The 19,836-nt window shown below is 36.0% G+C and overlaps 1 protein-coding gene across 1 annotated transcript; it reads right to left on the bottom strand.

Moving 5' to 3' along the window:
- Nucleotides 1–1,069: 1,069 nt before the first annotated feature.
- Nucleotides 1,070–19,769, bottom strand: LOC129436779 (jupiter microtubule associated homolog 1). Its single transcript, XM_055195035.2, has 5 exons — nucleotides 19,583–19,769; nucleotides 15,389–15,528; nucleotides 10,458–10,567; nucleotides 7,414–7,444; nucleotides 1,070–1,507 (listed from the first exon to the last, which is right to left on the bottom strand). The coding sequence occupies exons 1-5, from the start codon at nucleotides 19,636–19,638 to the stop codon at nucleotides 1,389–1,391; spliced, it is 456 nt and encodes a 151-aa protein (XP_055051010.1). The 5' UTR covers nucleotides 19,639–19,769; the 3' UTR covers nucleotides 1,070–1,388.
- Nucleotides 19,770–19,836: the final 67 nt, after the last annotated feature.

The raw sequence follows: 19,836 nt of genomic DNA, 5'->3' as shown, positions 1-19,836 counted from the left end.
TTAAAATATTATGGGATGTGTTGAAAAAAAATGCATTGAGTTTGTTAACTAGCGACATACACTGAAAAAAATTATTCATTGAACTTAATCAATTTTTTTAAGGTAAGTGGTTGCAATCAATTTATTTAAGCTACATTTAAACAAAAAAGATTAGTAAAGTCAAATAAAATATAAAACATTTGTTTAAATGTAGCTTAAATAAATTGATTGCAACCACTTACCTTAAAAAAATTTATTACATTCAATGACTAATTTTTTTCAGTGTAAGAAGATAAGAAATGCCAAAAAAAATTCAAATGCCTTTTTTTGGTGTGGCAGTTAAAGGGTTAAGCTTTCAATTCTGCAAAATGTATTTAGCATACATTTAAAACATTTTTGGTCAGAGAAATTTATTTTTGCCGTATGGATGGCAACTTTATGCTAATAAAACAAGACCTGCGATGTTCTAGTTACGCGATCATTATTGCAGGACATTATTGCATGTTTGACAAATGTGGTAAGTTTTATAGGAATTACATAAATATTAAAAATTCACGTACTAGAGCATTCAACACACTATTTTAGAGAAAAATATTTTTTAGACTACGGACAAGGGTTTAAAATACTGTTTGAAAAGAGCAAAACAACAAATGATGCCAAACTAAATAGACAAAGTAAGATTCCCTGGTCATGAAATAACCACTGCTGAATTTATTAAAACAAGGTTAATTGAGTATCAGAAATCATATTTGCAATTCTCTGATGATGAGCCAGTATATCTTCATATATACTTATGTAATAAAACCTTTAGCTTTTCTTTTTCTTTTCTCCTCCAGTGTAGTTTTGACACTTCAGTCTCAATCTCTGTCAAACTGCACCGGTCAGAAGAATGCAACTACTTTTTATGACATTTATTACACTTTTGATAAACTGGTAAATCCTAATGAATAAAGTCAAGTCAGTCAATATTTTATTTCACTCAGAAAAATGTCAACATGGGAATCTGATTTAATTTCTGTATCATGCCAACTTTAAAGTCTCCATACATTTCACAATGATACAAACACAATCTCACATAAAACAAGCACAGTGAAATTCATATCAATCTTTATTTGTACTTAGAAATTTTGCGCAACAAATCTTTTTTTTGTCCTTCAATGATTTACACCAGGGCAGATTAAAAGTCGATCTGAATCTCTCATGCCTTGAATTCCTGCAGGAGCGACTGAAACGGACTTCTTACATAAAGTGCTTCTGTCAACGATCACTTCTCTTGTTTCGCAATAGAAAAATGAAAAGACGGTGGAGGACGAAAGTTTCCATGGCTCACGATAAGAGTGAAGGAAGAAGTTCCTTAAAAAAAGAGAGAGAAATACAGATAGAGCAAAGAAAGTTCAATGAAGGCCGTTTCAGCCCAGGATCAGACTGGATTTGCCACCGGGTGGGTTCCTCCGGCCGGAGGGGAGACCGGCGGGTGCCGAGGGGGCAGAAGGTTGTGCGGCGGCGTCTTTCTGCTCCGGGGCTTCTTCTGAAACAAACACATACGGGCGTGAAAATGGTTAGAACAAGATGAGGCTTAGCACAACCAAAAACAAAAATATTTCTATACAATGGGGCCCTTATTTATAAACGCAAAAATCCACAGCAAAGTCCATTTTTTAAAACCGGTCTTTTACATGAAAAAGTGCTTTGCGCCACGTCGGGGTCTGAGCAGACGTACGCACTTTTGCTTGTCTAATTGCTGCAGGTTTTTAAAATATAAGCCATTCTTGCTGATCGAAAATTATTTAAACATTGATATATAAAAGAGCACTTGTCAATGACATTAATAGGCATCGTTTAAAGGCTGAGATCTCAAACTGCTCAGATGCGCACAACAACAATGGGTACCCGCGTTTTCTGTGCATACGTTCGTTTTATGAATCACACAAACGCATTTTTGAAAAATGATGCGATATCAAATGTAGGATGGTTTCTACGTAGCATTTTATAAATGAGGCCCTAGGGGTTTTCAAACAATTTGTCAGCCAAACCACCTTGACCAAAATTATAAGTACCTCCTGAGATTTTAAGTAAGTATTTCAAAAATTAAATTTAATGTTTAACCTCAAAAACATTTATTTTTCTTCCATTTTCAAGGTTTTATCAGAAGTATTCAAAACGTATGCAAGTTCTCAGTTTTCTGATATATTGTAGTGTTGTGAAATGGTCACATGACATTCAGATTAAACTAATCATTTTTCTATTAATAAGCGTATTATTTAATTTAAATGGTTAGATTTTTAAATTATTTATTTACATTTAATTGTAATTATTTTTATTAACCCACTAACCCCCTGCAATTCCCCTGCGAACCACTAGGGCTTTACAAACCCCAGTTTGAGAAACCCTGGCATACACCACAAAAACTTAGCCTGACATTGCCCTTGTGGGCGGGGCTAAGATGGGCTGGCACCCAGGCTAACAAAAAGACTCAAAACCAATTATTCAATTCAAATACGGTAATCACTTAATTTTTGACATTAACCTTTAATGTTTTAAGTTTTTATTAAATAATTATTAATATTTTTAAAATTGTCAGTCATGCATTTGGCAGATATGTTTATCCAAAGCAACTTACAGTGCATTCAGACTATCTATATTTTATCAGTATGTTTGTTCAATGGGATTCAAACCCATCCTTTACACTGCTAGTACAACAGTAATGGGAAAAACTTTGAATCAATTGAACCAATTACTTTGTAAATTGATTCAGTTTTTCGAAGTGTTGGAAACAGCATACACGCTGACGACACCTGCTGGTCAAAATAGTGTAAAAGCAGCAAGATCTGTCCAAACATTTTACACTTTTTACAAAATAATAGCAAAATTGTTGTAAAAATATATTTTTAAGAAATAATTAAAAGTGTATGATGTGTTTTTAGTTTTATTTATGGCAAAAATCATTAAAACAAACTCCCTTTTTAATTATGCACATTTTTGTCATTAAATCTGTCTATAAACAAAAAGTAGAAAAAATGGTAGCGTTATTGGTCAGAAGGATGAATGTTTTATAAACTTTTACAATAAAACTGACCCGAGAGAACTGTGTATAATAATTATGTATTAATATGCACACATGCATGTATAATTTTAAGAAAAATATATATTTATATATTAATTATTTATATTCATATATAATATAAATTATTCATAAATATACACATGTATATACACATGCAAACATTTTTTAAATATATACATGCATGTGTGTGCATTTATCTATACAAAGTTATTATACACAGTTCACACACATATATGATGTAAACAAAAACTTGCATTTTGTTATAGATTAATCGCGATTAATCGTTATGCATCCCTAATACCCATATTGTCCTTATTGAATATATGGCTATGTCCACACGAAGTCGGTGCATTCCCTATCCAATCATTTTTTTTCCTTGCTCTAAAAAAATAATCCATCAACACGAAACCACTGAAACCGACTGAAAGCAGAGTAGTATATATGCCGGACCAGTATGGGGCGCTGTAATTCTGCCACAGATATACACTATACACGGAGAAGAAGACTTTGAGCATGCGCATAACCAACGTATGGTGTTGTCCATTATCGCTTGTTGGTCACCACAATTGCATAGAAGTAATAGATTTAGCTGTAATAAAGCTAGTAGGCTTTAGTAGCTTCTGTAGCACAAACACAATCACGTTGTCCGCCGTTATTGTTGTTGCTGTTACGTGTGACGCTTCCGACACGTGATGTGATCACGTTTTCGCTTCACAAAATATACGGATTGGCTGTACAGACGAAACCGCAAGGGTGTCGGTTTCAGATTTATCCAATTTAGGACCCGGTTTCAAAAATTAGCGGATTCAGTCTCCCAAAACGCCGGATCCGTGTGGATGAAACGCCAATACGATAACAAATTTATACGTATACGGTGATACGCGTCTCCATGTGGACAGCCCCTAAGCTGACTTTTTTTACCAAAATGCCTTTCAATAAACAATGTGGTTTAACATTCAAGCTTTGACGATTTTAAGTCAATCACACTGTACACTTACAAAAATGCAGTAGGTGGAGCCAAATACACAAACAAGTTCACTTGGATTAATGCAACCTGATAAACTAAAGTAATTTACAGTAAGGAAGACTTTTTATTTTTTATTTACAAAAGAGTACAATGCACATTAATTAACACAAGAAACAAGTATGTAAATGAGCAGGTTTTAGCCATTCTGGCTAAATTTTATATGCAGTCCCTGGCAGATTAATGGTAAACAAACAGAAAGAAATGTACACACAAAACCAGAAGCAAACAGAAATCATTTTAGAGAAAGCAGCAAGAGACTTCTAATGAAATATTAGAAGGCTTCATATTTTTTATACAATAAGATTGACCGCCTGGGCTAATTGTTATTAAATTCAGACGGACTGTAGGTTATATATGGTATTGTATGCCATATGAAAAGCATTAAAGAATGTGGGGAATCAGGGTTGCCTTGGGTATTTATATGGGTATTTATTCAATATTAATTTATTAAAGTAAAACAATTAGGAAGAATATTATACATTATACAATCTGTAAATATTTATGACAGTAGCACTGATATTTATTATTGCAAAGCCCAATACACTAATCCAAATTATTTTGGCTTTGTGCGTTTGACTATAAAACATATGAAGAGCATGAAGACTGTCAGCGCTTCAGACCGAGTCTGCTTCTTTACAGACCGCTATTAATATTATTAGATTAGACATAAAATAATACTTTAAGATAGAGAGAGATCAACAGTGCCAGAAACAACATCCATTACTGGTAGACAGATCACAGTCCCATCAGGGCTTAATCTTGAATATTAAAGCCTCTTTATAGTAACACAAATCCTAAGTTTAAGATGTCTTGTGTAATATCTGATTATGGCAGGCTGTGATTCTGATGTTCGGTTATTTCATCACAACAAGCACCAAATCAATCTATCAGTCTCCATCAGATCTGTGACACCTGCTCAACATTCACCTGAACTAATACCCATCATCCGTTTAAACTTACTAAACAAAAACAGACTCTTATTCTGTGTTGTTCATCTTTCAGCAACCTTACAGACTACACTTACTGCTTCTTCCTCATTTGTACATCACTTTGGATAAAGGTTTATGCCAAATAAAAGAATGTAACCATCATAAAAATTGATTTGAACCTTTATCCTGCTATTAATGCAACGCTTCAGAAACACTGTATAGCTATCTCAGAATAAAAGATTCAAAAGCTTTCACTGGGGCGGTAACTTTCAAAAACTACACCTGTGTGTACATATTAATACTTCAAAGAAACATATCCGTACCAAATGTCTACAAAGGTTATTGTCCCAGTAACAGCTTTTATACCATTACATCTGTAGATCATAAATCAGACTGACACTGATTATAAGACGACTCCCCCTTTTCAAAGTCTACCTTTTAACTTTTTGAAGACCAACTCTGTCTTTATTAAAGAAAATGCTTTTTATAAGTCAAAGGGGACGAGTTTGGTTCCCCACATTCTTTAATGCTTTTCAAATGGCATACAATACCATATATAACCTACAGTCAATCTGTATTTAATAGCAATTAGCTTAGGTTGTCCATCTCATTGTGAAAAACATGTAGCCTATTAATATTTCATTAACAGTAGAAGTCTGCCTTACTGGAAACCTAAACCGCTTGCTTCAATCCAGGTGAACTTGTTTATGTGTATTTGGCGCCATCTACCGCATTTTTGCGGTTGTACAGTCTAGAGCATGAATATAAGATGACATTATTTATTGATATGGAGGACAAAAATGTATTTACTAATTTATTTATAAGTGTACATTAATTAATAAATACATAAATAAACAGAAATAATTAAATAAATAAATAAATAAATATACAAATGCAAAAATAAATAAGTAATGAATTAATTAAATGCAGAAATAAATAAATGCAGACAAATTATTAAATAAAAGCAGACATAAAAAAAACTCAAAATATCAACTTTTAATTTAATTATTTTTGCACCGCATTTCTACATTTATTTATTTATGTATTTCTGTGTCCATATGTTAATAAGGTAGGCGATCCTCCTAACCTCTCTCAATACATGATTGGTTAAAAACAGGTCTTCCAGAAAAATGCAGAGGCTTTTTGTGATTGTTGGGGGCAAAAATCCTTGATCTTGCGGCACGTTTTCTTAAAAAATGCAATGGAATATGCATGATATTTATGCAATTTTATGCAATGAAATTGGGGGAACTTGCAAAAACTGCAGCTTTTCAATGATGTTCATGTCACATAATCATGTCGCGTTTGTGTGAAGTAAATGCAAAAAAAATTACTTTCTGCTAAGATTTTGCTACGAAAATGCGGGGATTATGAAATCACGCAAGCCCTGCATATTTTGTGCATGGAAATCTGCAATTTATGCTGCAAAAGTGTGGTGTATTTTAAAAAAAATTGACCCTCGCATAAATATATGGACTTTGACTGATTATGTGTTGAATCATGCAATCGCATAATCATGTTTTTCTGGAGGGACGTTAAAAGGATCGTTGTGGCTGGAATCCACTACATACAGTCCTTACATATGGTGGACTTTGCTACAGATTGACGCATGCTCCTAAAAAACAATATATTTAATTATTTATGTCTGCATTTTATTTCTTTCTGCATTTAATTAAATACTTATCTCTGCATTTATTTATTTCTACATTTGTTTATTTATGTATTTCTACATTTATTTATTTACACAAGTCAAGTTTTGTCCTCCATATATTGAGAGTCATTTCGGTGAAAAAAAAGTTGTCTGATATTCGGGACAATATGGTACTTTCTTTAGAAGTCCTTTTTATAAACAATTAAAAAACAAACTTCATTAATCCACAATGTGTGTGTATATCTCAGCTGAAGTAAGATTGTGTTAAAAACTCCTTGTTTACTGGTAAAGAGCCAAACTCCTCAGACCACATCAGTGAAAAATATATTTACAGTATCTAAATGCGCACTTTAGAGCAGGACTCTTAAACAAACCCTTCTTTATTTAAAGTAATAACGCGACTCCATGTATTAACAAGACAGTACGTTAACAACTCATCCTGAACTCTGCTCTCCACGGGGATGAGATATGATGAGAGATTTTCATAAGAAATCAGTCATTTCAAATATGAATTCAGTGTTTCTACAGCTGTTCTCAATGAGAAGAGCAGACCGGCGTTCCGGCCAGCAGACATGGAATCATGGAATATTCTCATTAAAAGGGAAAATTCCAGAACTAATGCAAAGTTTCACCAGCAGCATTTTAACAAACACAAGTCATGCAATCAAGAGAGAGAGAGAGAGATGCATCTAAAGTACTGCATTTCTGAGGACGATTACAACCAAATACTGATATATGTGTACAAGAGTAAAATGATTCTTACCGATGTTGTCCTCTTCATGGTCATTTTGATCCTGCAAAACGAGAGCAGACGAGATCATTAGACATCTTTATATAAACAAACACACACAGAGAGTTTGTAAACGTGACTGAAGTATTAAACCTCTTGAAAACATAAAATGATGTGATTTACAATGGAAAAAAAGCACATTTATGAATGAAACTGGTTATTTATTATTTATACTTCATGAAGAGAGGTGTTCAGCAAGCAATAGTCAACATTTCACCATCTAGTTTAACTATTAACTATAGACCCACCCGATATAGGCTAGGTGTAACTTACTTCTGGCCAAAATAAACTTTGGAATTTGTTTATGTGACGTTTTTGCCTAAATAAACCATGAGATGTTTGATATCTAATCATGTAAGCAAAGTCAACAGTGATTAAAAGGTGTTTGCTTTCATTTATTTATTTTTGTGCTATGGTTAGATGTCCATTTAAGTTTCACTGAAAGCCCAAATTTTGCCTTAGTTCAGACATCTTTGATAAAATGTGTTTGGATGTTTATTAGACGTCTTTTAAATGCAAAATTTCATGCTGGGTTCAGATGTTATTAAATCATATAAATGTTTTCTGTCATTACAACATCAGCAGAGAAATTATTACATACATAAAACAAAAATTTTAAAGGGAAGATTTCACAAGACGTTTTTAAGATGTCGAATAAATCTTTGGTGTCCCCAGAGTACATATGTGAAGTTTTAGCTCAAAATACTATCTAGATAATTTATTATGTTAAAATTGTCACTTTGTAGGTGAGCAAAAATGTGCTGTTTTTTGGGTGTGTCCTTTAAAATGCAAATGAGCTGATGAAATGCAAACACTTATCACAATGATGATGGTTTGTTGAAATTGAAACTCAGTTATGCTATCAATATTATTGTAATAAGATCCCCTTCTGACATCACAAGAGGCGGCAAATTACTTATTTTTTCAAATGCTTGCAGAGAATGGTTTACCAAAACTAAGTTACTGTTTTTTTTACACTTTCTAGGTTGATAGAAGCACTGGGGACACAAATATAGCACTTAAACATGGAAAAAGTCAGATTTTTCTCTTTTATAATAATATGCACTGATGAATAGTTTTTGAAGGGATATTTCAACCAAAGATAAAAATTCTGTCCTCATTTAATGACCCTCAAGTGGTTTCAAATTTCTTTGCTCAAAATATCTTCATTTGTGTTCATCAGAATAATGTTTGCAATCAAACAGATCTGGGGCCCATAGACTTCAATGGTATTATGTTTCCTACTACGCAAGTCAATTGTGCCCCAGATCTGCTTGGTTACAAGAATTGCTTAAAATATCTTAATTTGTGTTTATCAGAATAATATTTGTAATCAAACAGATCTGGGGCACCATTGACTTCCATGGTATTGTTTTTTGTACTATGGAAATCAACCATGGTATTATATTTCATACTATGGAAGTCAATGTTGCCATAGATCTACTTGATAACAAACATTGCTCAAAATATCTTCATTTGTGTTCATCAAAATAGTCTTTGTAATCAAACAGATCTGGGTCACAATTGACTTCCATAGTATTGGTTTTCCTACTATGGAAATCAACCATGGTATTATATTTCATACTATGGAAGTCAATGGTGCCATAGATCTGTTTGATTACAAACATTGCTCAAAATATCTTCATGATAACAAACATGTTCATCAGAATAATGTTTGTTATCAAACAGATCTGAGGCACCATTGACTTCCATGGTATTATGTTTCTTACTACACAAGTCCAGATCTGCGCCCAAGATCTGCTTGGTTAAAAGAATTGCTTAAAATGTCTTAATTTGTGTTCATCACAATATTGTTTGTTATCCAACAGATCTGGGGCACCATTGACTTCCATGTTAGTTTTTTTTCTACTATAAAATTAACCATGGTATTATTTTTCATACTATGGCAGTCAATGGTGCCATAGATCTGCTTGGTTACAAACATTAGTCAAAATATCTTAATTTGTGTTCATCAGAATAGTGTTTGTAATCAAACAGACCTGGGGCACCATTGACTTCCATGGTATTGCGGTACTGCTTTTCCTACCATCAAAATCAACCATGGTATTACTTTTCACACTATGGAAGTCAATGGTGCCATACATCTGCTTGGTTACAATAATTGCTCAATATATCTAAATGTGTGTTCATCAGAATAATGTTTGCAATCAAACAGATCTGGGGCACCATTGACTTCCATGGTATTGCTTTTCCTACTATAAAAATCAACCATGGCATTATTTTTATACTATAGAAGTTAATGGTTCCATAGACCTGCTTGGTTACAAACATTGCTCAAAATATCTTAATTTGTGTTCATCAGAATAATGTTTGTAATCAAACAGATCTGGGGCACCATTGACTTCCATGGTATTGGTTTTTCCTACTATGGAGACAAACCATGGTATTTTTTAATACTAAGCAAGTCAATGGTGCCCTAGATCAGCTTGGTTACAAACATTGCTTAAAATATCTTAATTTGCTTTCATCAGAAAAATAAAAATGTCTTAAATTTGTAACAACTTAAGGGCGAGTAAATGACATTTTTTTATTTTGAGGTGAACTATCACTTTAATAAGACCAGACACATTTATTAGAGAAATAAAGCACTCAATTTTAAGCTATAAATCAAAGTCAGAAAACAGACAGCTTTAAAATGACTTGATTTGATGTTCAACACACGTGAAAAACAAAAGCCGGTAAAAATTCTCATCTAAAACCAAACAGGATGAAAATCATCAAGAACTTCCCCTGAAGGACATATGAACAGTCTGTCAACATGAGCTTAAACTGACCCCAAAACAGCTGTGGCATATATAATGTTTTGTGCGCGGCTGTTAGTTTTTACCCCACCCAGCCGGCCGTGTTATTTTAGACACAGATACAGTAAACACCGAACGCCTGTATGAGTTAAATATGACTTTAACGGTTTACTGTAACCACACAGTGCTGTACACCTCTATGAGCTGACCTGAAGTCAGTAGTGACTCATAAATCAGAGATGTTGGTGAACTTACGTTGTTGGCTTGACGGTCGCCAGGAACTCCATTATCATAGACGATGGCAGGTTGGCACCGTCTGAGAGGAGCCGACGGTTCTCCACACAAAACCCCAGACGCTTCTCCAGCTGTCAGGACACACAACATTCAATACACTTACACAGATTATATACACCCCTAACCTAGAGATAACAACACAAACTTTCATTTCATTGTGAGTCAAAAAAACAAAACCAGCAGTCCGAATGAAATCTGGGGACAGACAGTCTGTTTAGAAACACAGTTTTATTAAGTGCATGAGTGCTCAAATATATGCCCATCAACAACCCTCTTCGATGAATAAAGATCTTGCTTGTGCTTTAGTTTGACGACGTACACACCCATTTTACAATAACAATACAACTACAAAGGAAACTGAGGGTTTTAACCACAAACAGGAAAGTTTGTTTACACAATAACGGCATTTTGGTGTAGTTAATAGGGACAGGGTTTCCCGCAGAAAATGTGTTAGTAAAGGTGGTAGGGGTTGGGCGGGGCCGGGCGTGGCAATCAAAGGAACGTACGCGTCATAATGAAAGTTATTTGAGTGTTTTCAATAAAAATATTTTAAATCTTAATTTTGAAGAAACTATGACAGAAAATGAAAACATACTAGATTTTTAATGAATTAAATGTTTTTAACAGATACCTGTAATGGGAATAGCTGCGTGATGAAGTGAAACTAAAGGGTTAATAAACACAAACTAAAGCAGATGTTGTAGAACGTCTGGCAAACGACGATAGATGGCGCCTATTATTTCCCACTAATATTTACATTATCTTAAAGGAATAGTCTACTCATTTTCAATATTAAAATATGTTATTACCTTAACTAAGAAGAGTTGATACATCCCTCTGTCATCTGTGTGCGTGCACGTAAGCGCTGGAGCGCGCTGCGACGCTTCGATAGCATTTAGCTTAGCCCCATTCATTCAATGGTACCAATCAGAGATAAAGTTAGAAGTGACCAAACACATCAACGTTTTTCCTATTTAAGACGAGTAGTTATACGAGCAAGTTTGGTGGTACAAAATAAAATGTAGCGCTTTTCTAAGCGGATTTAAAAGAGGAACTATATTTTATGGCGTAATAGCACTTTTGGGAGTACTTCGACTCGGCGCAGTAACACCCTCCCTCTCCCATTATGAGAGTGAGAAGGGGAGCGGACTTTTCAGGCGAGTCAAAGTACTCCCAAAAGTGCTTTTACGCCATAAAATATAGTTCCTCTTTTAAATCCGCTTAGAAAAGCGCTACGTTTTATTTTGTACCACCAAACTTGCTCGTATAACTACTCGTCTTAAATAGGAAAAACGTTGATGTGTTTGGTCACTTCTAACTTTATCTCTAAATGGTACCATTGAATGAATGGGGCTAAGCTAAATGCTATCGTAGCGTCGCAGCGCGCTCCAGTGCTTACGTGCACGCACACAGATGACAGAGGGATGTATCAACAATTCTTAGTTAAGGTAATAACATATTTTAATATTGAAAATGAGTAGACTATTCCTTTAAAGGAGTGTATGTACTGTAGTATCTAAATAATGCACATAAATAACGTGAGCAAGAGCGCTCAACAATTATATCGAATCAAAAGGCACATGAAACCTAGCTAGCAGGTTGCTGAAACAACAAAATCGCCAGCTAACTTTCTTTAAATTTGCAAGAACTTGACTAATACAATAACAGGCTTATATAAACCCAAAACATAAGTCCAATTACACGGACACGCATTTTATCAATGACTATCCTCCAGACAGTGACGGACCATTTCAGCCGCGTGGCGCACGTGCACGCTCGCGGTGTGAAATGCGCCCGCACTATTCTCCGAGATGCACTTGAGGCCTTTTGTGCAGCCACATTTTTATTTTAATGTTTTGGACGACCTAGTTAAGGCGATAGGGTTTCCCAGCTTAGGCGGGCCACCCAAACTGCAAAGTGCTGCGGGAAACCCTGAGGGGTCTAACAATACATTGATATGGATCGATGCATTGCTTAAATTTTGAATGATACAACACATCGATATAAGGTACCTTTATTTTGACACTCTCCGCATCCTTATTCCTTGATGTAACGTCCATCTACACATTTTCACCAAAGTGCGCATTTTTGTTTATTTTCGTGTGCTAGTGTCAGCAAGTGAATGCGATGCAGCAACAAAGCGGCTGTAGCAGCAAAAACGGCAGATGATGTTGTGACTGCTATCGGACACAAATCATGGGTTTGGAAATATTTTGCATTTTGAAAATGTATTGGACGAACAGATTGGCAGCACAGCTGAAACCCTAAAGACTTTGACTGTTGCCATCTTAAGCTTGATTTTTATGCGACTTCTTTCTCTCATAATTTATTTTTCTTTATTTTAAAAAAGTACATTTTTTTCTTAGTTTGTTGTTGTAAATGTCCCAATTGGGACAGAGTTTAATTAAATGTTTGTTATATATTTTGGTTGAATTCGTGAGTTATTAAAATGTAACTGCTTAACTAGGCTCGTCATATCAAAGTATCAATAAATGAATCGAATCATAATTGAACCAAAGAAACGTTTGATGTACCGGCAAATATTGCATCACTAGCGGAAATGATCGAAACTGCATTGTATCGCAACGAAACTACGTCTCTGTGTAAACTACGTAAATAGTCATGCGCAAGAATAACTAAAATAACAACATGACTGTGTTTGTGCTGCTCAATATACTGAGTTTATTAACGCTTCAACAAAGTTTACAAAATTACACCGCTTTATAATTCATTGTCACTTGCAGTAATATATCTCTCTCATCTTCCGTCTAAACAAAACTGCTTGACAATTTCACCATCTTGATTATTATTGCTCTGTAGCAGAATGCGTATGTGTGCAGGTGTATAGTGTTTCTTTATAAAGTAACGTCGCCACCTACTGGATATCTTCATGGATCCATGTAAACCTTTATCTAATAAGATAACCATGTAATCTGTCATCTGTAAACATTTCAGTTTTTCACTACATTGTTGTCGTGTTAAATGGACAATGGAGACGGCAAAAGCACTTCCATGAACCCCAACTGCATCCCGTCTGACACACTGAACTTCCCGTCAGTGAGAGCGGAAACTTCAGGGTGAGACTTTTACAATTATGAGACTCTTATCCCTAGAGACCGTCTGATTCATACACACACAAAAAACAACTTCAACTTCAAAACTACAATCTTCAATCTGATTCCTAATTCTCAGTAGTCAGTGTGCATGGGTTTATGACCACAGACTAGCTTACTACAATATGATTTTTTCCCTATAATATATGTAATGAAAAGTATACTGTATAAAGATAAATATTAAAAACGGCAGCATGCTATAATGTTGTCACATGACCTTAAAGATGCATGTGTAGATTTTAGTGGCCACTAGCGGTGAGGTTTGGAATTGCAACCAAAGGCTCAGTCCACCACTCACCCCTCCCTTTCAAAAACACATAGTGAAGCTACGGTAGCAGACATAGGACAAACATGTCATCGTCTTGGACAACAGTGACGCGTTCTGTAGAGTGATTTGTCCGTTAAGGGCTACCGTATTTTTCGGACTATAAGCCACGTTTTTTTTTCATAACTTGGCTGGTGCTGTGTCTTATAGTCAGGTGCGCTTTGTAAGTCTGTATAAATTAATTTTGACATTTGTGAGCCAACAGACAACAATTACCGTCTACAGCTGCGAGAGTGCGCTATATGCTGCTTCTGTATTCATGTAATTCAATGGATTCAGTAATGTGGAATGACGAGTATGCAAACTTCAAGCTTTTTCGGTTAATTTAACCTATTCAACCTTCCAGGTAAGTTCTGTATGCTATGGTTGATCATTTAAATAACTGATAATATTACATTAACGTACAGACATCTATTCAGCCTGCTGTTCTGTCTGCTATTGTTTAGTTGAATAACTTGCCTTTTAATGTCTGTTCTTCGGCTTGGATTTTGTGAAATAATTTTCTAAAGAAACGTGACGTATAGTCCACTGCGACTTATATGAAATTTTGTCTTATTGACGGATTTTTGAAAGATACGGCTTATACTCCGGAGCGACTTGTACTCCAGAAAATACGGTTCTGTAGAAACATGGCAGCGCAAAACGACGACTTCCATGTAAGGGGACCAGCTGTGTATGTAGATAAAAAACGGCTCATATTAAGGTAATAAAAACAATACAGTTCATTATGTAAGGTCTTTATACACCCCTGAAAACATAGTTATTTAAATTATATTGCATTTCTGTCAGAAGATCCTCCTAAAATTAACACACTGTACCTTTAAGACGTTTAATAAAACCTTCGTGTGTGTTTTTTAAATGTTTTGACATGAGATGAGTCTGAGATCTCAAAATCAAAGCAAAAGCGTAAGTGTAGATGGTCTTTTCTGATTACTTAACACAGCATTCCTGCATTTAAAATACAGATATAAATCACAATAGTCAAATCTGAGAAATAAAACCTGTCCTGTCATAACTCAACACATAGGCTCTGTTACAAATCTAATGAGATTCACTGCCGTCTACATAGGCAGCTCCCTTATAAGATCCCTAAACAGAAGCTCATATATATAACATATCAGATTGGGCTATACAGTTTTTCATTATCTTCTGTATGTTTTATTATAGCCCTCATCAGATATGAATGCAGAGGAGTTTGTCTGGAGTGGACGCATCATGATGATGTCACACATTCTTGTGCTCTATGTCATGTGGTCCAGTGCTTTCACACAGCGGAACGCTTGAGTCATTTCCTGAATTACTGGACAGTAAAGATATTTGTCCAGGAAACGACCATGCAAATAACACGCTGACATAACTGTGGTTGAATGTGGGTAGTGAGCGTAAAAACAACTGTATATTTACATGCTTATCTCTGTGTGTGAGCGTGTATGTTTGTTTGTGTGTGTATTTACTTGGTGGGTTGTTCCTTCGATGAGCGTGAGGGTCGTCAGGTTCAGCAAAGATACTGGAGGCCATCTTGTTTTTGCGCACCGGCTTCTCTTCCTCTGTTCCAAAGGAAATATTAGAGGCTCCTCCAGGAGGACACAAAACCCTACAAGACATCCATCAACAGAAACACACAAGTCAACAAACGCACACACACAAGCAAAGCACAAGTGGCATGACTGGCACATTGCAGATACCACCGGTTGTACCATAATATAACACACATTTAATGTCTATTGTGTCTACAATCATTTGTTATAAATATAATTTTTATGACCATCCAGTTTCAAATTAAAACACAAAATAAATCATATTTATATCAATCAAATGAGATCAACCATTAGGAAATAGGGCTGCAAAATATATTGCTTTAGCATCAACATTGCAGAATATGGAGATCATTTTATACTATGTTAAATAGGGGTGTAACAATACATCGATTTTAAAAAATGCGATATGATGCCACATAAACTATCAATATGAGGTAACTTTATTTTGATACTCTCCACGTATTTTTTTTTTATGTAATGGCCATCTACGCATTTCCACCAAAGCGAACAAATGAATAACAGAGCAAAAGAGGCAGAAGACGTTGTGATTGCTATCGGATGCAAACCGTGGGACTGGACTCTGGAAATATTTTGTATATGGAAAATGGATTGGATAAATAGATTGGCAGAAAACCTTTGCCAGCCCCAAATGAAACACTAAAGACTTTCTGTTGCCCTCATAAGCTTGATTTTATGACTTTTTCCATCATTCATTATTTATTAAGTGTAATTTTTTTCTTCATTTGTTGTTGTAAATGTCTCAGTTGGGACAGAGATTGTGCCATTTTTTAGGAGTTTAATTAAACATTCAAGTTATATATTTTGGTTGCATTCATGAGTTATTAAATATGTAACTGCTTAACTAGGCTTGTAGTATTAAAGTATCAATAAATTAATCTAATCGTAACTGCAGCAAAGAAATTTTTACGTACCGGCAAATATCACATCGCAGGGCTCAAGACTAACTTTTTTCACTGGTTGCACTAGTGCGCCCTAATTTTTTTAGGCGCACCATTGAGAAATTAGCGCGCATGTGCGACCAAATTGGTCGCACTCTCGAGCCCTGCATTGCTGGCAGGGTTAAGCGATACTGTATCTTACCGCAATGAACTGTTGTGATTTACACCCCAATGTTATAGTATGTGTGTTATACTATATTCAAAAAATTGTTAGGACTGCCCAATTATAGTAAAAATCATAACCACAATAATTTGGTGAAATCGCAGCCACAAATATTAGTTGCCGAAACCGCAATAATTATTTTGGTGAAATCGCAAACAACAATTATTTTTGGTGATATCGCAAAAATCACAATTAATTTGTAAAAAAAAAAATCATAATCCCAATTATTTTGGTGAAAATCGTAATCACAATTATTTTGGTAAAAATCCAAATCACAACTATTCTGGCGAAAATCGTAATCACAATTATTTTGTCGAAAATCGTAATCACGGTTATTTGGGTGAAAATCATAATCACAATTATATATCATGATTACTCATGCATTTATTTAACCTTTTTATTAAGTAAGTGTTGCAATGGGCTACACGTAGGGCTTGGTATCCATTCAGATGTTCCAGATCGATTCCATTTCGATTCACAAGCTATCAAATCGATTAGATTTCAATTCCGGTTCTCGGGTCAGTTTATACTCGATTCTCAATTCAACTCAATGAATATAGATTTAATACAAATACTATATTAATAAAAAAATAACAGTGAGTGAACATAAGTTTACAAGTGGGTAATCAATAAAAAGAAATTAAAAGCCACAACACTATCGTTGTCATCTTGCTTGCGAAATCTAAAATGCTTCCAATCCATACCTCTTACTTTTTATGTGAAGGTGGTATCAACGCCAATGAAGCACCTAAAACCGCCATTTTAAGCACTGAATGAAAGAACGACTGGCTCCTTGGTAACATCGCGTAGGGCAAAAAATAGGGTGACTAGTGAAGAAGACTAGTAATTTGATTACGAGCAGAAAAAAAAATGAAAAAAAAATCTATTCTGCTCTTTGAGAATCGATTCTGAATCGACCACGTTTAAAAAAACGATTAATCGAAAAATAGTTTTTTTTTGCCCAGCCCTAGCTACACGTGTCAAAGGAGTGGTGCCTTCAAAGTGCCTTACAAACACATCGGTCCAGCACGCAATTAAAATTTTAATCACACAATACTTGTTTTACCAAGATTATTTTGTTTTTGTAATTGTTTGAACCAAAAATTTGAATAAAAAATAAAAAAAGATTAATTGCACAGCCCTAGTGAAGTTAAACAAAGCTTTTCAAGTCATCCAGTAGTCATCATACCGCGATATATACCGTAGACAAATTATTGCAATGTCATTTCTATGCAATATTGTGCAGGGCCATGAGGAAAGTACTTGGTGTTAACAAATCAAAAAATTTATTAAAATAGAAACAATATGTCATGAATTCAATAAACTGTGATATTAAAAGGTAGTCTGATTCTACAACAGTCAGTAAGATTGTGGTTACACCGTCCACCCCTGATCTAAAACAGCCTACTTAATCTGTCCTGCAAACACAATTACCACAAAACAGGAGGGTCTACACACACACACGTGCAGCTGACTACAGTCGACCTCGCAGCAAATGCAGATTCCTCTGTTGGATGGTTTGCAGTCACACCACATATGTTAATTCATTAAACAGATCCGAGCGGATGCGTGGTGTAGCAGAACCTGCGTGGATAGCAGACGACCTGTGATTGATGTGGTGGAGAAGCCCAAAATCAATGCATTCAAAAACCAAAACGCTGCACCCAACACCCCCCAACCCCGCCCTCCCGCGCAGAAATGCAGGATGCGACCAGCTGACACCCAGCAGCTGTCAGGGTCAAACCCGGTCCGCATGCGACTCTCCTCTACTATTGTGAAAGAAATCGACGGTACGGTAAGATTATAAACCAGCACACGGCTGACCTGCTGTCTGGTTTAGCGGATAATGCCTTAACCAGACTAAACCTCCAGCTCACATCAGGGGGACAAACCGAGCAGGCCTTTTGCTCGAGACCCCACCCATCCATGAAACACAGCGACAGGAGACACATGGCATTAAAAATCCATCCCCCATGCTAAAAAAGATCATTAAATCAGACCGATAAACAACCAAGTCCTGCCTTGACCTACATTTCTTTCATTTTCAGTCCTATTGAGGAAAACCCCAGACACACACGGACGGTTAAATCTGGGAAAATGACTGCTTTGGTTTCATTTTCCAGGAGAGACCCTGAGAAAAGATTTAGGGTGGCAACGTGTTGCACAAAGATGCATGTCAGGATGTCTTCATTTAAATGCAACACCAATCATATTTCATGCATCTAGACCCCAATCATCTGAAAGTTGTAGATGATCTCATATCTGGACAAACACAGCAACACACCCCCAAAAAAATCCAAAAATGTGTGTTGGATCATGAAGTGCATCAGCCAGACCGTTAAATGCATTGCTTGCTTGGAAGAAATTCAATGCAACAGCTTCAGCCTTAGTATCAACAGCCATTTAAGGACAATGGAGCGTGTATACTTGGGCCAGACCTTGAGGTTAGACACCGAATAGTCATATGACTTGGATTAATCTGATGAAAATAAAGAAAGTAAAGAAACTATTCACAGAAAAGATCATAAGAGAGAACAATGCATCAGACAATGCAAAGGTAAACTTTAAAGCAAATCCTTTGAAAGCCCAGTTGAGATGTCATACTGGACATCTGCCAGCCAGATTCTTTTATACTGGCTCAAGTTTGGGCAACATTCGCATTAATGCATCAGACATCTGATCATTTACCTGCCAAACCTGTACTATGTAATCTGCCTGGAGCTGATCTCAGATCTGTATGAGGGTGGATGGGCTCTTCATGGCCATGAGGAAGAGGATGATGGAGATGATGATGGTGGTAGACAGTCTGGGTAAATTCACCCCTTTATCCATCCAAACCCGATAAATCCACATATTCTGCATCCATACATCGAGAGGAAGACTCAATCCATCATCTTCACCCTCATCATCCTCGCCTCCAGCTCTGATATCCGCGTTTCTTTTGTTCTGCCCGCTCGACCCAATAAAAGCGCGGTTTCGTTCATTTACCTGGAACTGTTTTTGGCACCGGGCTCCATGCCTTGAAAGGTGGTCGTCGTGGTCATGTTGAGCGGCTGATGTCGTCGCTAAACGGCGTGAAAAACCTTCAGCTGGACTGAATTGGTCTAATTCCTTTATCCCGCATGGACTCCGCCCGGACCAGCTGAAACCCGAGCGTAGCGGAGCGGCCCTTTAGATCAGCCCACCAAACCCCGCCTACCAAAGGGAGGCGCGACGTGATTGGACGGCGGAAGGAAGTCTCT

The sequence above is a fragment of the Misgurnus anguillicaudatus genome, unplaced genomic scaffold (genome assembly GCF_027580225.2).
Source record: "Misgurnus anguillicaudatus unplaced genomic scaffold, ASM2758022v2 HiC_scaffold_29, whole genome shotgun sequence".
Taxonomy (NCBI): domain Eukaryota; kingdom Metazoa; phylum Chordata; class Actinopteri; order Cypriniformes; family Cobitidae; genus Misgurnus; species Misgurnus anguillicaudatus.
The sequence above is the reverse complement of the archived record's forward strand: the minus strand, read 5'-3'. Positions and strand labels throughout refer to the sequence as shown.

What these genes read in the sequence shown, in the direction of transcription:
- LOC129436779 (XM_055195035.2), bottom strand. Translation starts at nt 19,638, where the DNA reads ATGACCACGACGACCACCTTTCAAGGCATGGAGCCCGGTGCCAAAAAC. An exon ending in GGTGCCAAAAACAGTTCCAG is followed by an intron (nt 15,529 to 19,582) that starts GTAAATGAACGA and finishes GATGTCTTGTAG; the next exon opens with GGTTTTGTGTCCTCCTGGAG. An exon ending in CCATGAAGAGGACAACATCG is followed by an intron (nt 1,508 to 7,413) that starts GTAAGAATCATT and finishes TGTTTGTTTCAG; the next exon opens with AAGAAGCCCCGGAGCAGAAA.